Genomic DNA, 20,010 nt, shown 5'->3' on the forward strand with positions numbered 1-20,010 from the left:
AGCTAGGCAAGTTGCAGTGATTTAGAAGGGTTTGCTAGGCCTCTCTTGCCTGTACTGCATGGCATGCCTTTACTAGGCACCACGTGTTCCTTTAATGAGAACAACAAAACTCAGCAGCACTTAATTAAACCAAAGAAGCCAAAACAAGTACCTCTCACTAAGCAATTTGGGGGAGGTTATTTGCTACTGTGATACATCCAGGCCTGTGCAGGCTAGAAAATCACACAGAGGGACATGTAGCCTTGTAGTCCTCAGAGACCTAAGAACAAGCCACAGGTAGGTGGGATTGGCCAGCAGTACTCTACACCAGTCTTTAGCACCTTCCTGAGTAGCCAGCTTGCCAGAGGGGGATCAGAGGTGACTGCTGCTATGCAATAATGCTCATTGATCTTCATTAGTGCTCGTTATCCACTCGGAGTAAGCGATGAGTAGGGGGGAGTGCAAGTGTTCTCCACAAGTTCCTTCCTGCAAAGCAGCAGCTCAAATCTCTCAGCCATTTCTGATGATTAATAAACAAAACCAAACACTCTGACTTCCTCCACCGAGGTAAGTATTTGACTACTGGAATGTACAGAGGCTTGGCCGCAACTCTGCCTTGAAAATTCATCTCCCAGAGCACCCGGAAGTGACTGAGGTCTGAACCCATAAGCAAAGCCCTGAAGTCTTACTTTGGACTACATAGTAGGGGGGTCACTTTTGGAAATCCGTCAGTCCTTGTGACTTTTTCGACTGTGTAAATGCTTTGTCAAAGGTCCTTATCTAGGTATAAGGGCATGTGAGAAACTCTGTTTTAACTTCTGTTTCATTTTCCTCACACAAAAAAGTCTTGTCTTCACATGGTTCTCCAGGGAAGTCAGTGTTTGCTGCAAAACAACACTCAGGTCCAACTGCAAAAGAACAATCCACAAGTGGAAAACATGAACCATGACCTTCTGGGAAACAAAGCCTGAAGGCAGATCAAAGGATGGGAAAATTTAATTACCACTTTGATGAAAGTCTCCATCAAAACGTTACAGCGAGAAATACATGGATAGAGGAGGTTTCACACAGGAATTACACGACGTTCCACCCCTACATCATTGTTCTCATTTCTCTCCAACCCTACGCAACTTGCAGGTTAGCTTCTGACCCTCATAACTGGCACATACATGTCATGAGAGGTTAATGCATCACGATCATACCAAGAAAGGACATACATTTGTCTGCTCACCACTATTCTCAGAAGAAACATAAGCATTCAAAAGCACACGACAGTTAACATGACCAAACTAAAAGATGAGCCGTCATCCAACAGAGACTGGGTCATCAAAGTCTTCGCTTAGGAGAAATCACTTCTCCTCTTTTATCACATGCACTGTTCCACAGAGATGCAACTTCTTCAAAGGTCATGTTTACATCTATTCACCCATAACAAAACCAGAACACGAATGTACCCCCCCTTACAACTCCTGCCTTCCACACCAGCTGTAACACGAGCAAGAGGCACTAACACACAAGGCATTGCTAAAAGAAGATATGCCACTACTTATAACTAAACCTACATACATAGAACACCAGGGGGCAGGGAGGGGGCAAGAAAAGGAAAAAAAAAATCAGGCAAGCACTGCAGGCAAGCATTAAAAGTACTGTCAGAGAAACTCACCAGGAAGATGTCTCGGTCTTCACTGTGGGCATCCAAATTCATCCCCCAGAGCACCTGGGAGCCATTGCGTTCTCAAGCTGCACATGCAACCCTAAAGTCTTACTCTGGACTGCAGAGTAGGGGGGGCCCTTTTATGAAAAACTCATCAATTCTCATCACTTTTTCTACTCTGTGGCCTGCTCGTCTCCCACAAGTCTGAAGCCATAACTGGAAACAAGTAATCAGAGGCCACTTTCTCAAGCTAAGTCTTCTGAGAAAGTATAACAGATTCTCTTTTAGCTTCTGCTTTCTTTTTCTCATACATAAAATTCTGTCTTCCAGTGGCTGAGGGCTTGCCAGGGAAAGTAAGGATTTCCTGCAAAACAACACTCTGAATCTCCAAAGATAAAGAACTATCCAGGCATGGGGCAAAATGAACCCTGACCTTCCAGGAAACAAAGGCATGAAAGACAGTGTAATTACAACTATGAGGAAACTCTACATTGCAGATGTTACAGGGAGATGAAGATGGATAATGGAGGTTTCACGCAGGATCTAACCGTGCATCATTTTTCTGCAGGGAAAATTATTGTACAAACACTTTACTGGTGGAGGACTGTCATTGCCTTTCAGGACAGGGGAACCAGGATCACCGCATGAATGGCACAGGCCTTGGCACCAGGCATGAAATGAAACCATTGCTCAGCCAAAGCCACATTGACCCACCAATTTGCCTGCTTGGGAGCCAGCCTGCTGGCTCTGCGTTCACAGCCTTTATTTGCACCATGGACAACATCCAAGGTTTGGCCATGTATCAGCCACAGGCAAAAGAGCATTTCACTAGGCAACACTGTAGAGAAACAGAAGTCTATCCAAGTCTTTGTCTTGGCAGCTCTAAACCTTCAAGGTATGGATGGAAACTTCAAGGCATGGATGGACAAAATCCTGTATTTATGACATAGCAACTACAGCCCTCCAGGGAAATGCTTTTCTGCCCTCAGCTGTACATCAACATCTCCATCCTCACCTCGATAGGCAAGGAAGGGGCTACCTCCAAGGATGGAATGAACAGTCAGAAACAGCTGCAGCAAGAACACCGAGAACTCATGCCTGGAGAAAATTAATCCATCCCACTAATCCTGCCATTCCTGTAGCAGCCTTCCTCCAAAAGGTGGGAGGGCAGACAGGGAGACTCCTTTCTTTCTTTACACAGAACAAACTCTCATTTCTCTATTCATGGAACCGCACGCTCATTTCCTTTTGGACTTCCATTATAAAACCAGCAATAACCAACAGCTATGTCCAACGCTATCAATCGAGTCCAAGTGCATTCCGATGGGAAAAAGGATTGAGAAAGGAAAACAAGCTCTGCAACACAAAGCTGACCATGTCGCAGAGTCTGTTATGCAGAGTCAGGTGGTTTCACTAGAGATCAAAAGGTTTCAGGAATGCCAGTTTTAGTTTCTACCATTTCAGTCAGCACAAACAGAGTCAACTTGCTGCTCCGAATGGACGGTGGTTACGCTGTTGCTTCTTTCATTCCTTCCTGGAGACACAGATCAGCACTTCCCTTCCACACCACCCAGGGAAACCCAGGGGAAAGAGGACAGAGGTTCAGAAAGGCTCAAGGAAAACAGTGAGAGAGCATGGGCTATAGACATGTGGCCCCATTGGTGTCCATGGGCAGCTCTTCAGCGCTGGCGCTGGTGCTCAGGCTCCACTTCCCACAGGTGTCCCCACCAAAAAAGTCCTCTGCTAGCAGGAGGACCATCATCGTTCTACAGGCACAGTTATTGCGCTGTCCTGACTTCAGCTGGGATAGAGTTAATTTTTGTTCTAGTAGCTGGTAACAGTGTTATGGTTTGGATTCTGTATGAGAAGACTGTTGAGAACACACTGATGTTTTCAGTGGTTGCTAAGTAGTGTTTAGACCAAGCCAAGGATGAAGGCTGGCAGGGTACAAGAAACTGGGAGGAGACACACAGCCAGCACAGCTGACCCAAACTGGCCAAAGGGGTATTCCCTACCATGTGACGTCATGCTTAGCATATAAACTGGGGAGGTAGTGGGGCTGGGGAGGCGATCGGTGCTTGGGAACTAACTGCCATTTTTATAGTTCTCACTGTTATCATTATTAGTTTGTTCCTTTTTGTTCTATTAAACTGTTTTTATCTCAAGTCATGAGATTTCTCTTTTTTTCCCTGATTCCCTCCCCCATCCCACTGGGTGAGGGGGAAGGGAGTGAGTGGCTGCGTGGTGCTTAGTTGCTGGCTGGGGTTAAACCACAACATGCGCAAACACTTCGTTATTGTTGGAGGACTACCATTACCTTTCAGGACAGGGAAACCAGAATCACAGCATGGATGGCACAGGCCTTGGCACCAGGCATGAAATCAACCATTGCCCAGCCAAAGCCACACTGAAACACCTATTTTCCTGGTTCAAAGTCAGCCTCTCACCCTCCTTGCTCTGCATTCACAGCCTCTAGTTGAACCATGGATAACATCTAACTCTTGGCCTTATGTTGGCCACAGGTAAAAGCGCATTTCATTCAGCAACAGTTCAGGGAAACAGAAGTATATTAAAGTCTTTGTGTTGTGTATCGAATTTGCATGGCCAGGTTTTATAGCAGAGAGCCTAGGGGGTTGGCTTCTGTGAGAAGATGCCAGAAGCTTCCCTCATGTATGACAGAGCCAGTTCCAGCTGGCTCCAAGATGGACTCACTGCTGGCCAAATTGAGTCAATCAGCAACAGTGGTAGCACCTCTATGATAGCCTATTTAAGAAGAGGTAAAACCTGCTGCACAACAGCAGCTGGGAGAGAGGAGTGAGAGTATGTGAGAGAAACAATGATGCAGACACCAAGGTCAGTGAAGAAGGAGGTGCTCCAGGTACTGGAGCAGAGATTCCCCTGCAGCCTGTGACAAAGACCATGGTGATGCAAGTTGTCCCCCTGCAGCACATGGAGGTCCATGGTGGAGCAGATATCCACCCTGCAGCCCATGGAGAACCCCATGCCAGAGCAGGTGGATGTGCCCTGAAGGAGGCTGTGAGCCTGTGGAGAGCCCTTGCTGGAGCAGGCCCTTGGAAGGTCATGATGCTCTGTGTGGAGGATTGCATGCTGGAGCAGGTCTTCTGGCAGCGCAGGACCTGTGACCCTTGCAGGTAATCTACACTGGAGCAGTCCATTCATGGAGGACTGCACCCCATGGAAAGGACCCATGCTGGAGCAGTTTATGAAGATCTGCAGCTTGTAGGAAGGACTTGATTGGTGAAGTTTGTAAAAGACTGTCTCCCATGGGTGGGATCCCACGCTGGAGCAGGGGAAGAACGTGAAGACAAAGGAGTGGCAGAGACAAACCATGGTGAACTGGCCACAACCCCCATTCCCCGTCCCCCTGCACCTCTCCGGAGAAGGAGGTAGAGAAATTGGCAGTGAAGTAGAGCCTGGGAAGAAGGGAGGAGTGGGGGGAAGGTGTTTTAAGTTTGTTCTTGTTTCTCATTATCCTACTCTGACTTTAACTGGCAATACATAAAATTAAGTTCCCTGAGTCAAGACGGGTTTGCCTGTGACAGTAACTGCTGAATGGTCTCTCCCTGTCCTTATCTCGACCCATGAGCCTTTTGTCATATTTTCTCTCTACAGTCCAACTTCAGACCTGGACAAAGAAACAAAGCAGGAGTGGGAAATCTACACAAGTGAAGGTATCATAGCTTAACATTTCAGATTATGTCAACTGTAGCAGGTACACAGAAAAGATAACTAGCTGCTAAACAAGTCCACAGGAGGCACTAACAGGAGCTCAAACCCCAAAATATAGCCACAGTTCCTCATTGTAATTTCTTTCGGTGATGGCACAGGCCTTGGCACCAGGCGTGAAATCAAACCATTCCTTAGCCAAAACGACATTGACCCACCTGTTTTCCTGGCTGGGAGCCAGCCTCCCACCCTCCTTGCTCTGCATTCACAGTGTTTAGCGGCACCACAGTCAATATTCATTATTTTGGCCATGTGGTGACCACAGGTAAAAGAGCATTTCATTCAGTGACATTGTAGGGAAACAGAAGTGTGCCAACGTCTTTGTCTTGGCAGCTGAACACCTTCAAGGTAGGGATGGAAACTGCTTCCTCAGCCCAACAACTAGAAGATGTCTTTTCATGTTTTGAGGGTTCCCAGCCACAAGGCGGCCCAGCTTTAGACCTGGACAACAAGCAAGGCAAGAATGGGAAACCTACACAAGTGAAGGAATCATAGCTTTATATTTCAGGTTATATCAACTGTAGTGGGTGCACAAGAAGGGTATCTAGTTGGGGAAAAGTCCACAGGAGGCTCACACAGGAGCTCACACCAAAGAGCAAGCCACAGTTCCTCAAAGTAATTCCTTTGCACAATAAAGAAGGGGGAATGCATGGAACCACAACTGTGGGGCTCATCTAACAACTAGGACAAACTGAACTTTTACACCATCTTTCCATCTTTTACACATTTCAAATTATACCACAGCAAACTTTTTCACCTGGCCTCTATTGGGACAGACAGAATTTTTCACTGTGCTCAAATATTACACAACAGGAAAGCTACCTTAGCAGACAGACACCATTGAAAGAAAAGTTGCACATGCAACTTCTCCTTACTGAGAATGCGGATGACAACATGGACGCATGCAAAGAGATTTCTCTGCTTATCGCACTAATGTCAGATGTAGAAAATTGTGTTTTAGATTAGAAAATCCTGTTCTAAATCAAGTTAGTTAATCATTTTCAACTTCAAACAATTTTAGTAATACCTACAGAAGTAGCCAAGGTCATTCTGACCCTTTTTGTTCTTTCCTGATTCATGAGACGTCTCTCTTGCAGGAAAACAAACCATTGACCAGGCACAGAGCGACTTAGTTGTCAAAGTGAGGAGGGAATACCTCCCCATATGACCACCAAAGACCACCCAAGAACCCTGCGCATGTGGAGAAGGCCTCTGATGTGTCGTGGTTATATAATCCCCTGCATCTGCATTAGATAGTCTGAATATGTAATAGGTAGAAGTAGTTTAATAAAGTATATGCAATAGTTACTGTATAAAAGCAACACACCTGATGAATCTGGCGGGCTTGGATTGTGGAAAGTCCACTGAGCACCAAGGCCCCAACAAAAAGCAATATATCTCCTGAGTGTGTGAGATCGGTGCATCACACAGCGTGTAACGAATCCGCTTTTAGGACAACAACACTACTTTGAGGAAATGTAAAATATTCTCAAGGGCATAAGCAACATGCAGCTCTGATAAAGACCCAGTTGTCAAAGTATCAGCTCAAAGACACCATCATCATACTTCAGCACATTGGGCAATTGGGAAGGTACATGACTCTGAAATCTGAACAGAAAGTGTACGTCTGTGCACAGTTACTGCCATTCCCGGGAAACATCATGCAACAGGAAAGCACGTTGACTGTGGTTAAAGTCAGTCTTTTAGTGTTTTAAGGATTACCAGCCAAAGTGAGGCCCAGCTTCAGACCTGGACAAAGAAAGAAGGCATTAATGGGTACTCTACAGGAGTGGAAGAATGGTAGCTTCACACTTCAGATTGTGTCAGCTGTAGTAGGTACACAGAAAAGGGAACCACCTGCTAACAAGTACACAGGAGGCTCACACAGCAGCTCACCATAGACCATAGCTGTATGCCCACTATTAGTTTCTTTGGATGATAAAAAAGGGGAAAGACTTGGAACCACAACTGTGGGCCTCATCTAACAACTAGGACAAACTTTTAAACCTACCCTTTAGCCATTTCACACTATATCACAGCAAAGTGTTCCAGCTGCCCTGTCTCTGTATAGGCAGAACGCCAACCTGCCAAAAGAGCATGCAACAGGAAAGCAACCTCTGCAGACAGCCAGCATTGAAAGAAACGTTGGGCACATGGTATCTCAGAATCCAAGCATTGCAACATGGACAAATGCAAAGAGATCTTTCTGCTCATCCCATAAAATTTGATCAAACATTAGAAGTTCTAAAGGCCATGAGTGACACGGACCTCAGTTAATGACCCAATCATCAAAGTCTCAGCTCAAAGGCAACATCATCCTTCTTCAACACACGGGCAACTTGGAAGATACGTTACACTACCACACTGTTGCAAAGTTTACATCTATGCTTCATAACCACCAATCCCAGGAAACATCATGCAACAGGAAAGCACACTGATGAACCCACAACTTGACAACTGGAGTCCAAGCAAGGCAATATCCAAAAAATAAGATGCCTTCAGGCTCAGTTTCAGAACACCAACAATAAACCCTGGGAATCAACAAAACACATGCCATGTCTCCACCAGGACCTCCTCACACACAGCACCCTCTCGAGACTCTCCTCAAACCCTTCACAGGTTGCGTGGTTGTCCTTGACCGTCATCATTTGCAGATAGACTCCACCCAAAGAAAAGCTGCACAGACAACTTCTCCTTACCAGGGAGAATATTTGACTTCTCAGCATGTGCATGTGACAAGCAAGAGCATTTCTTCCAGTAGTATTTTAAGGGAACACTTCTATGAAAGTCTCTCTCTTTACAGCTGAAAGCATGAAAGGCACGTAGGGGACAGTCAGCCAAATGTAACACATGTGGTCTTCCACACATTCTCAGACACAAAGGACCACCTCCACATCATTACGACGAGCAAGTCAGGATGTTAAACACACACAGAAGGGAAGGGATGACAACATACTCTTCTAGATTATGGCATAACTCAGGTGTTTAGTAGGTTACAAAACCAGGGCTGGCTCCTCCCAAAGCTCCCTTTAGGGCACTTGCCATAAGTATAGAATTAAGCTGTTAGTTAGAAACATCTCCACAACGTGCAAGCACACAGGAGGAACCTCCCAGGGCTCCCTATGCAGCTGGAACAACATGTCTGACTTGGGCCAAACTTACTTGGGAAGCCAAAACTCTCATTACATGATACTACAGATGGGCACCGAACAGGGAAAGGAGCAAACCAGACCTTTTGTGTCCTTCCACAGCCCCGCACAAACACCTCCAAGACTCTCGTCTCCAAGCCGTCACAACTTGCCTGGTGTTCGCTGACCCTCATAGTTTGCAAGCACTTGTCATCAAAGGGCCAGAACCCAGACCATTTGTCCTCAACATGCACCACTACCATGCCACGGACCTCACCGAGATTTCACTACGTCTCTGTACAGAGAAGGAGGATACATTGCCTGCTCACTAGCCTTCTGGAGAGAAACCTCGGGGTTCTAAAATTAAAAGAGGAGCTGTCCTGCGGGAGAGGCTGGGTCAGTGAACAGCATGTAACACATCAGCGACGTGACAAAAGCAGCAAGCCCCGCTGAGAGGAAGCTCCAGCAGGCAACAGCAGCCTCCCGCTTCTCCTGCCTCCCGCAGCAACGGTCACGCTGAGCCGCCCTCCCACCATCACCTCCCGGGAGCACGAGGCGGCAGCGCCCCGCGCGTGGCTGAGCGAAGCTTTGCCTTCCCGCTACCTCCACCTCCCGAGGCAGGAGGCAGAAGACGGGGGGGAAAGGGCGGAGAAGCAGCGGAGGGAAGCGCCGCGCCGCGCCGCGCCGCGGAGAAGGGCTGGTGGGAGGAACTCACCGGGGGAGCGGCGGGGTCCGCGCGGCGGGCGCCGGCAGGGTCCTCCCCGAGCAGCGGCGCGGGCTCGTCGGGCGGCGGCCGGGCCGGGAGCGTGTCGCAGCAGCTGCCGGCCGACAAGCGGAGCTGGCTCTTGCGCGAGTCGGCGGTGAGCGACACCTCGTGCGAGTAGGAGTGCAGGAAGGCGCGGACGCCGTCGATGCCCACGAAGTGCGAGGCCGGGACGCCGCGCAAGGCGCCGCTGCCCGCCGCCAGCAGCTGCGAGCGGCGCCAGCGCCGCAGGCGCAGCGCCAGCAGCAGCAGCAGGAAGGCGAGGAAGAGGCAGGACACGGCCGCCACGGCCACCACCAGCCACCGCGTCAGGCTGCCGGCCGGCTCGCCCGGCGCCGCCGCCGCCGCGCTGCCCAGCTCCGACAGCAGCTCGGCCACGCTCTCGGCCAGCACCACCGTCAGCGTGGCCGTGGCCGACAGCGCCGGCCGCCCGTGGTCCTTCACCACCACCACCAGGCTCTGCCGCGCCGCGTCGCGGGCCAGCGGGAAGCGCGCCGTCCGCACCTCGCCGCTGTGCAGCCCCACGCGGAACAGCCCCGGCTCCGTCGCCTTGGCCAGCTCGTACGACAGCCACGCGTTCTGCCCCGCGTCCGCGTCCACCGCCACCACCTTGGCCACCAGCGCCCCGGGCTCCGCCGAGCGCGGCGCCAGCTCCACGCCCGCCCAGCCCGCGCCCGGCGCCGGCGCCGGCGGCGGGTACAGCACCTGCGGCGCGTTGTCGTTCTCGTCCACGATCACGAGCCGCACCGACACGTTGCTGCTCAGCGCCGGCGCGCCGCCGTCCTCCGCCCGCACCCACAGCCCCACCTCGCGCACCTCCTCGTAGTCGAAGGAGCGCAGCGCGTACAGCGCGCCCGTCTCCGCCTGCACCGACACGTAGGACGACAGCGGCGCGCCCCGCACCCGCCCCTCCGACAGCCGGTACCGCACGCGCGCGTTCTGCCCCCAGTCCGCGTCCGCCGCCCGCACCGTCAGCACCAGCGCGCCCGCCGCGTTGTTCTCGGGCAGCCGGGCGCTGTAGCGCGCCTCCGCGAACACCGGCGCGTTGTCGTTCACGTCCAGCACCCGCAGCGCCAGCACCGCGCTGCTCCACAGCGCCGGCGACCCGCCGTCCGCCGCCCGCACCGTCACGTTGTACTCCGCCACCTCCTCCCGGTCCAGGTCCCTCGCCGTCACCACGCGGTAGTAGTCCTCCAAGGACTTCTCCAGCCGGAACGGCAGGCGCTCGCCGATGCTGCACCGCACCTCGCCGTTCGCCCCCGAGTCCCGGTCCTGCACGTGCAGCAGGGCCACCACCGTGCCCGGCGGCGCGTCCTCCGAGATCGCGCTCAGCGCCGACCGCACCGAAATCTGGGGCGCGTTGTCGTTGACGTCTGTCACCGTGATCGCGACTTTGGCCGTGTCGGAAAGGCCCCCGCCGTCTTCTGCCTGCACCTCCAGTTCGTGCGAGTCGCCTTCCTCGAAGTCCAGGTTCCGCAACAGCGTGATCACTCCCGTCTCGGTGTCCAGACAGAAAATCTGCGAGGCTTTCACTGAAACGGTATGAATCGAATATTTCACGTGCCCGTAGATGCTCTCGTCGGCGTCGGTGGCCGTGACGGTGACGAGGGTGGAGCCCACGGGCACGTCCTCCGGCACACGCAGCGTGTACTCTGCCTGGCTGAACACGGGCGCGTTGTCGTTCGCGTCCAGCACCGCCACGCGGATCCGCGCCGTGCCCGTCCGCGCCGGCTCTCCGCCGTCGCTCGCCCTCAGCACCAGCTCGTGAAACGCCGCCTCCTCCCGGTCCAGCGCCTTCGCCAGCACCAGCTCGGGACGCTGCTCCCCGCCGGGACCCGCCTGCACGGCCAGCGAGAAGTGCTCGTCGCCGCTCAGCTCGTAGCTCTGCAGCGAATTCGCTCCCGAGTCCGGGTCGTGGGCCCTGGAGAGGGGAAACCGTGACCCAGGGGCTGTCGTCTCGCTCATTTTCAGCTCCGTTTCCGCCTCTCGGAAACGGGGCGTGTTGTCGTTAACGTCCGTGATTTCCACCTCGATGCCGTAAACCTGCATTTCCCCCTCCACTATCACCTCACAGCGCAGCACGCATCGCTGCACACTCTCGCAGAGCTGCTCTCTGTCTATCCGCTCCGCCGTCACCAAATGTCCCGTCTTCCCGTGCAGAGCGAAATACTGCGTCCTCCCCTCGGAGACAACGCGGACGCCGCGTTCGCGGAGCGCCGGCAGCTCCAGCCCCAGGTCCTTGGCCACGTCGCCCACGAACGAGCCCTTCGGCATCTCCTCGGGAACCGAGTAGCGCAGCTGCCCACACGCCGCCTCCCACGCCGCCACCAGGACGCACCACAGCAGGGCTCGCTCCCGCCGGACCCAGCGCCTCCCCGCCGCGCACATCGCCGCCGCGGCCCCGCACCGCCGCCGCACGCTCTTCCCAGGCGCTTCCCGCTCGGGCTCCGCTCCCAGCCGCTGCCGCCGGCCCCTCCGCCTCGCTGCAGCACGGCTCCGCACCGCGGGGACGCTCGCAGAACCGCCCGGCCGCCGAGCCAGCCAGCGAGCGAGCGAGCCAGCCGGGCCGCAGCGGGCGGGGCTGCCGGCAGCGCTCCGGCCTTCCTCTCGCTCCTCCTCGGTCAACAGCGGCGCCCGCAGCCTCCTCCCGGCACTGCAGGCACCCAGCGCTGCCGAGCGCTGCCCGCCCTGCCTTGCCCGCGGGCAGCGGCCGGGGACGGCACCGTCGCCACGGGGACAGCGGGGCCCGTCCAGCGGTCATCTCCTGCGCTGCCTTTTCGCCAGCCCATCTCTCCTTCCACCCGCGAGGCGATCACGACCAGGAGGAAGGCAGAGGCCTCCCGCCCCCGCCGTGCTGTTCCGACCGCACGGGAAAAATCCCTTGCTAACGCCGAGACATGCCAAGTAAAATAACGCCTCTTCGTCTCACATGCACATGATTACGAGCCTCATCCCATTAGCCCGAAGGCACAATCTCCAACACCAATATGCGTAGCGCTCATGCCTGAATGACTGCTACAGGGAGAGCAAGAGGAAACAGGCTCTGAAACACAACCCGGGATATTCAGACACACACCCCGCCCCCTTCTTCCCCCCCTCACGTGAACCAGAGTTAGGAACCCAAGCGGCAGGAACTTTGCTTTAAAGACTTCCGTTCCTAAGGAGCACGCTTGGATTTAACTACGCCACGACCATTGACTGAGAGTAGACATTTAGAGGTTAAAGCGTGGCTGAAGCAGGCACATGTATCCACTTGGAAAGAAAGAGGACTTTTAAGCTCGCAAGGAACCCCAATGCAATATGGAGAAGAAATAGCGAAACTTTTCCAGGCAGTTCTTATACCCAAGGTAGTTCCAGTAACACATTGTGAAGCCCATCACAGTGGGAACAGTGAAATGATAAAGGGAAATCGAAAAGCGGATCAAGTGGCAAAAGAAGCAGCTCTCAAAGACTCAACACTTGAAGGAGCCTTAATTCCAGCACCTCGTTTAGAATCATCACCTCTACAATATACTGAGAGAGAAGATCAATTGCTAGAATAATTAGATTGTTCTAAGAATGATCAGGGATGGTGGGTGACACCTTTAAAACGATTGCTACTTTCTGAAAAGATGATGGAAATTCTACTTAAAAGATTGCATCGAGAAACATATTAACAGCAAATGCATTGGTATTGACTGCCAAAAAGCGAGATTGTAGGACCAAAACTGTAAAATCTGACAGACATAATAGTTAAGAGACGTGCTATTTGTTGTGCTAATCATCCCCGAAATTACCAAGAGGGTTAGAGCAGAAGTTGTGAAACAAGGAACAACTCCTGGGGAATACGGACAAATAGATGTTATGTCATTACCAAGGTGTACTTCATACAGATATTTATTGATGATAGTAGATACCTTTTTTGGTTGGCCAGAGGCCTTTTCATGTCGTACCAGGAAGGCTAGAGAAATCATTAAGGCCTTATGAAAACAAATTCTCCCTAGGTTTGATACTCCAGAAGGTCTGTCTTCTGATATATGACTCCATTTCACTGTAGAAATCGTAGAGGGAATTTCTAGTTTGGGAGTATTAAAGGGAATTTACATGCCCCTTGGAATCCACAGTCCAGTGGTAACGTAATCTGGTAGGAATATAAGAGAGGCAATGGAGATTAGGTGCTTGAATAAAATCCCACATGAGTTTGGAGTCTTGCTGACTGGATGGCTACAGAGTTTATTACAGAACCTAATCATTTTGGTTATTACAGTGATTTTTGTTTGTATATTGTTTGGATGTCTCAAGAGTTTCATCATGAGACAGGCATCTCAACCATATGCATTAGTTAATATTTAAAATAAGGAACCTATTAGTACACACGACGTAAGGTTTAGTAACTAACTATCAGACAATGGGACTTCATGTGTATGTCAGAAAAGGTAAAGGATTGTGGTCTGCTAAATAAACCTTGAAGAACCACATGTAACTGCCAAGACAGAGTAAGAAGTAGGTAAGAGGTAATTCCTACAGGGGGAGATTGCAACCACCGACTCGTTGACCACCTACTCAAATGACACCACCTACTCGAAAGAAGACCATGAAAGAAGACCGAGTCTGTGCACTAATTTACATGACAGGCGAAGAAGAAAGAACCAATCGTTAAGGGAAATAATAGTGAATATGTATCACTTAATTAGATAAACGTGGGGAATTTTGAGACAAAGGTGTGCTGTCTTGAGACAGGCACCCGTTCATGTGCATCCATGAAATTAATTTAAAAATACCTCGACTCTGTGTGGTATTGGCTTGCACGCCGCGTAAACGAACCCCGTTTGTGGGACAACAATAAGGAACAAGCTGGAAATTAACTACACCGCGACCATTGGCTGAGATTAGACATTGAAAGGCCCAAGAAGGTGGGGTCAATCAACTGGGAATCTAAGCACTTGAGCCCATACCTTAACCTCTAACACGACTTTCTGTATTCGCCGTGCTTGAATGAGTGCTACAAGGAAAGCAAGAGAAAACAGGCTCTGAAATACAAAACGTGATAGTCGGACACACATCCCACACACACCCCGGAGAAGCAAGTATATCAGCCTCATGAACCCATGCTTCAGGAACTTTCCTTGAAACGCTCTCCTTCATACCGCCCATTCTGTGGGTGGACGCGATTGCAGCTATATGACACCTTTGCGTTGCTCCCAGTTTTTCTTCTGCGCCTATTTTCCCGCTAGTCGGGAAACTCAAGTCCCGCCAGTATTTTAGAACGGGATGAGAGCAATGGAGTGCTTCAGTGACGACACTGAGCTAATGGCTACATCATTAAACTGCTGGAAGACCTACAGAGGCAGCTAATACCGAAACAGGAAAATTAACGGACTTGAATAGGTGATTTCCCATTAGGCCACATAAATTAAGGGTCTGCATGCTTCACAGGCATTTACACCTAAACAATTAATTCGATAACGTGAAGGAATCGGCTAGGAAGGGGCGATGACGACCAGAAAGAAACGACACGCCTCCCGTGGTTGTGTTATTTCTACCGCAGGGAAAAACGTTTTTGTTATGGTGATACAATGTAGAGATAAAGTGCTCTTAATATTCCGTGCAGAGCATTACCAGTCTTGGCCGTTAGTCCAAAAGCACAATCTGCACCACCAGTTGCACAGCAATAAGCAGCAGTCGTGCTTGCAAGACTTTTCACTCACCCTTTCCGCGGATCAAAAGTGTGTCACACTGGAACGCCACCAGCCACATTAGTTTCCCAAACCCCCAGCCATAGCACAAGGCAGCAACGAAGATCCGCCCTCACAAGGAGTCCTCCTCAGGGACGGCCCTTCGCTCTCGACTTCGTTGCTTTTCGGCTGCACACCGGAGGCCTCTCTCAATCAGCCTCCATTTCGCCCCACTTTGTTTTTACGGTTTTTGTTTGTTTGTTTGTTTGTTTTGTTTTTTACAGCCTTACACGGTACAGACCGTGCTTACACTTAGGACTTACTGCTCCATTCTAGACAACGGGGTGTTTTTATCCAGCTGTTAACCAGTTCCCAAGTCCATCGCTTCGGAAAAAAGCCATCAGGAAGGTCAAAATCTGAAACATCAAGCACCAATCCCACTTTCCCGACTCCATCATATAGACTTAATTCATCTCATTGTACGCGGTAGTGTAATAAATGTGGAGCAAAGATTGTTTATCAAAGCTAAGAATGAGTAATTGGGAAAACGTTTTTGTTACTGAAAACAGTTAATTTTTAATTCATCTTTATATTATAGTATTATAACAATTATTCGTTAATTAAACCCTCGGGTTAAGCAATAAGGATGTACTAACCATTTTACTGATATGTGTGGGTTGAGCAAGAGGAATGTACTGATTATTTTGATGAATGTGAAGAAAATGTTCCGGACACTTGAAACAAAGATAGGTCAAACAGAAACTGTGTCTGCAAGAAGAACAAGATAAAGATTGAGAAAGAGGATATGAGAAACTGAAGAATGCGCACGTTGCGGGAAGCTTGCAAGCACCAATCAGGAGCTCAAGTTTTGTAATATGTATGAGATAATTAAAAACCTAAAGACTAAAACTGTAAAAACAAGGGACGTGAATGTGCTAAGCACGGCAGTCGGCGGAGCGCAGACTCCCCTGCCGTCCAGCACTGTTCTTTGCTCCTATCCTACTTGCTACAATTAATAAATTTTAATTGGATTATAGTCCGTTGTGGTCTCAATTTATAACAGTAGGGATCTGCGTTCAGCATCAGGAACTCATACCATTTTACAGAACACACGCTCCACAAGAAAAACCTCAGGTGAAACTGAACGAGCTATGAACCAAGAACCGCCGCCGGTACCTGCCTGCTCTGAGTGTCAAGTGAACAAATGCAAACCACCGACGTTCAGCATCAGCAGAGCTCATTCCACCTGAGAGCTAAACCACACTTGTACCATTTCACCCAGCACAAGCTGAATGGCAAGGACTTCTCCACTGAGCCTACGCGTGTGACAGGCGGTGAGGCAGGAAGTGCCGGTTCCCGCTGCCTGCTGCCAGAAAAGACACGGCAGAGGATTACTTCACCGGTTGACGGAAAGAGAGCGCGTCATCAGGCGCCCAAGCGGCCGAAGGACGAGCAAGAGCCCGCTCCCCTCGGCGCGAGGTTAGGAAAGGCTCAGAGACAAGGACTGCGCGGGCTTACAGACCTGCGGGGCCTCGGCGTCCGCGGGCGGCTCTCCCGCGCCGGCGCTGCTGGTCGGGCTCCGCTTCCCGCAGGGCTCCGCGCCGAGAAGCTCCTCCGCGGCCAGGCTGGGCAGCGGCGGCGGCAGCCAAGCGCCCTCGGCGACGGCGCGGCCCGGCGCCACGCACAGGTTGTAGGAGTAGGGCAAGGTGCCCTCGCAGAAGTCGGCCGGGAAGGCGGCGCCGGCCACGGAGAAGCGCTGCGCGCCCAGGCAGCGCAGGACGGCGGGCGGCCCGGCCCGGCGCACCCGCGCCAGCACGGCCAGCGCCACGCTCAGCAGGAAGAGGGCGGAGAGGAGCGCCAGCGCCAGCACCAGGTAGAACTGCAGCTCCGCCGGCGAGTCGGCGCCCGCCGCCCGCTCGCTCAGCTCCGGCAGCGCCTCCTGCAAGCTCTCGGCCAGCACCACGTGCAGCGTGGCCGTGGCCGACAGCGCCGGCTGCCCGTGGTCCTTCACCACGGCCACCAGCCGCTGCTTCGCCGCGTCCCTCTCCGACACGGCCCGCGCCGTCCGCACCTCGCCGCTGTGCAGCCCCACGCGGAACAGCGCCGGCTCCGGCGCCTGCACCAGCTCGTACGACAGCCACGCGTTGCGCCCCGCGTCCGCGTCCACCGCCACCACCTTGGCCACCAGGTACCCGGCCTCGGCCGACCGCGGCACCACCTCGAACGGGGCCGCGCCCGGGGCCGCCCCCGCGCCCGCCCCCGCGCCCGCCGCCGGCCACAGCACCCGCGGCGCGTTGTCGTTGCGGTCCAGCACGAAGACGCGCACCGTCGCCGTCGAGCTCCGCGCCGGCGCCCCGCCGTCCTGCGCCCGCACCGCCACCGCGAACTCGCGGCACTGCTCGTAGTCGAAGGAGCGCTGCGCGTACACCGCGCCGCTCCGCGCCTCCACCGACACGTACGGCGCCGCGCCCGCCGCGCCCGCGCTGCCGCCCGCCAGCCAGTAGCTGACGCGCCCGTTGGCGCCCGCGTCCGCGTCCCGCGCGCGCACGCGCAGCACCGGCGCGCCCGCCGCGTTGTTCTCCGCCACGTAGGCGCTGTAGGCGGCCTCCTCGAACACCGGCGCGTTGTCGTTCACGTCCGACACCTCCAGCACCAGCGCCGCGCGGCTGGAGAGCGCCGGGCTGCCCCGGTCCCTGGCCACCACCGCCACCCGGTGCTCGGCCGCCTGCTCCCGGTCCAGCGCGCTCGCCGTCACCACCTTGTACGAGCCGCCCGACGACGCCACGATCGACAGCGGCGCCTCGCCCGACAGCTCGCACGACACCTGGCCGTTCTCCCCGGAGTCCGGGTCGTTCACGTTCAGGAGAGCCACCACCGTGCCGGCCGGCGCGTCCTCGGGCACCGGGCTCGACACCGACAACACCGTGATTTCGGGCGCGTTGTCGTTCACGTCCAGCACCTCCACCTCCACCTTGCAGTGCGCCACCAGACCGCCCCCGTCCCTCGCCTCCACCAGCAGTGTGTAGCCTCGCGTGTCCTCGAAGTCCAGCGCCTCCTGCAGCGTGATCATCCCGCTCTCCGCGTCCACCACGAACTTCTGAAGCACCTTGGCCGGCATTTTCCCGAAGCCGTAGGTGATGCGGGCGTTGGTGCCGGCGTCGGCGTCGGAGGCCGAGACGTTCAGCACCATCGAGCCCGGCGGCGCGTCCTCCCGCAGGCTGGCGCGGTAGCGGTCCTGCGCGAACACGGGTGGGTTGTCGTTGGCGTCGGTGACGTTGATGCAGAGCTGGGCGGTGCCGCTGCGGGGCGGCTCGCCGCCGTCCAGCGCCGTCAGCACCAGCCGCAGGCTCTGCTCGCTCTCCCGGTCCAGGGCGCGCCGCAGCACCAGCTCCGCGAACTTGCTGCCGTCCTGGCTCTCCTTCACCTCCACCGCGAAGTACCCGTTGGCCTCCAGCTCGTAGCCCTGCAGCGAGTTGCTGCCCACGTCTGCGTCCTCGGCCGTGCCCAAGGCAAAGCGGGTGCCGGGAGAAGTGAACTCGTTGATCTCCAGCTGGAAACTGTCTTGCAGGAAGCGCGGGGCGTTGTCGTTGATGTCCAGGATGGCCACCTCGACGTGGAAAACGTTGAGCGGGTTCTGCACCAGCGCCTCGAAGCTGACGGAGCAGGACGCCGCCTCGCCGCACATCTCCTCCCGGTCCAGCCTCTCGCTCACGTAGAGGTTCCCGCTCTCCCCGCTCACGGTAAAGTATTTCAGCTGCCTTTTAGCGGCGGACGCCACCCGCAGCTGGCGTGCCGGCAGGTCGGCCGGGCTCAGCCCCAGGTCCCGCGCCAGCGGCCCCACCAGCGAGCCTCTGCCCAGCTCCTCGGGGATGGCGTAGCGGACCCGCTCCGGCGCCGCCCGGCAGCACAAGCCCAGCAGCAAAGCGGGCAGCAGCACTCGCCCGGCTGCTCGCCGGCCGCTCTGCCTCTGCCTGCCCGCCATTCTGGGCAGCGCTCGCCGCGCTCCTCCCTCCTGCCGCTGCCCTGCGTCCCTTCCAGCCACTCTCCGCAGCGAGCGCAGGGCCCGCCGGAGGCCAGCGATCTCGGCGCCGGCTCGGACGCCGCTGCTCCCCGCGCCGCGCCGCCTCTCGCCTCTGCTGCCCGTGCCGCTGCCGCTCTGGCCGGCGCCGTGCGAGCGAGCAGCCTGCGGGGGCAGGACGCTGCGGCGGCTCCGCCTGCGGCTGCGGCTGCGGCTCCGGCTGCGGCTCCAGCGCCGCTCCGCCTCGGCCAACAGCGGCACCCGGAGGCGCCGCGACGCCACCGCAGCCGGCTGATGGCCGCGCTCGCTCACGGCGGCCCGGGCTTTCCATCTGTACGCGTCAAGCTTGGCGGTCTCTCTTTTAATACAAAAGGACACTCAGAGGCACGGACGTTATGCTTGGCAGGAACGCTAGGCATTATAATACAACCGTCGTCTCCTACTCAAGAAGGATTTTGAGGCCGCAGTAGACTTTTAAAGTAGTGATACACTCTGTCATGTACCTTTACGTCTTCTGGCGTGAGTTGGTGTGAAAACGAAGAGGGAAATGTCTGCGACAGAGCAATAAAGAAGTTTTGCCGTGCATGTTTTCAGCCTTTCCTGATGTTTCATCTCCCTGCCCACGTGTGTCTTGGAAGCCCAGGCAAAAAGGGTGAATTTCATTTTACTCTGAAATGCTCAGGATTGATTCTGATTTAGAACAACAGCTAACACTGATGGAGAGATGTGAAGCCTAAAGGTAGTGGACCTGATCTCAGACCAATGTCACTGTACATGCCTGGCAGAGAAGAACAACATGCAGAACCGTGTCGGCTCTTTGCCCTGTGCACATCCTGACGCTGACTCCTCTTCCATCCAGAAAAACCTTCAGTGCTCTTGCTAGAAATGCCAAAGTCCAAGGCCTGCCATAGGGCTCGATTCTGCATTTTTCTCTCTCTGCGATTTTGGGAGCTTCTAGGCAAACATCCCACCATCTGGCCAGCCCATGCAAGGACTGCCTGATCAGCTGAAAGCTTGTCAACGATTTCTGGTGATTAATATACAAAACCAAAACCTCCACCTGACCT

The 20,010-nt window shown here is 54.0% G+C and overlaps 2 protein-coding genes across 2 annotated transcripts; both read right to left on the bottom strand.

The window, feature by feature from the left end:
* Positions 1 to 8,149: 8,149 nt before the first annotated feature.
* On the bottom strand, positions 8,150 to 13,604 carry LOC142044235 (protocadherin gamma-A2-like). Its single transcript, XM_075056449.1, has one exon. The coding sequence runs from the start codon at positions 11,657 to 11,659 to the stop codon at positions 9,044 to 9,046; it is 2,616 nt and encodes an 871-aa protein (XP_074912550.1). The 5' UTR covers positions 11,660 to 13,604; the 3' UTR covers positions 8,150 to 9,043.
* Positions 13,605 to 16,259: 2,655 nt separating this feature from the next.
* Positions 16,260 to 19,048, bottom strand: LOC142044237 (protocadherin gamma-B5-like). The gene has a single exon (XM_075056451.1). It carries the CDS (start codon positions 18,905 to 18,907, stop codon positions 16,406 to 16,408), a length of 2,502 nt encoding a protein of 833 aa, XP_074912552.1. The 5' UTR covers positions 18,908 to 19,048; the 3' UTR covers positions 16,260 to 16,405.
* Between the last annotated feature and the right edge of the window lie 962 nt (positions 19,049 to 20,010).

Source organism: Buteo buteo, chromosome 24, assembly GCF_964188355.1.
Source record: "Buteo buteo chromosome 24, bButBut1.hap1.1, whole genome shotgun sequence".
NCBI lineage: Eukaryota > Metazoa > Chordata > Aves > Accipitriformes > Accipitridae > Buteo > Buteo buteo.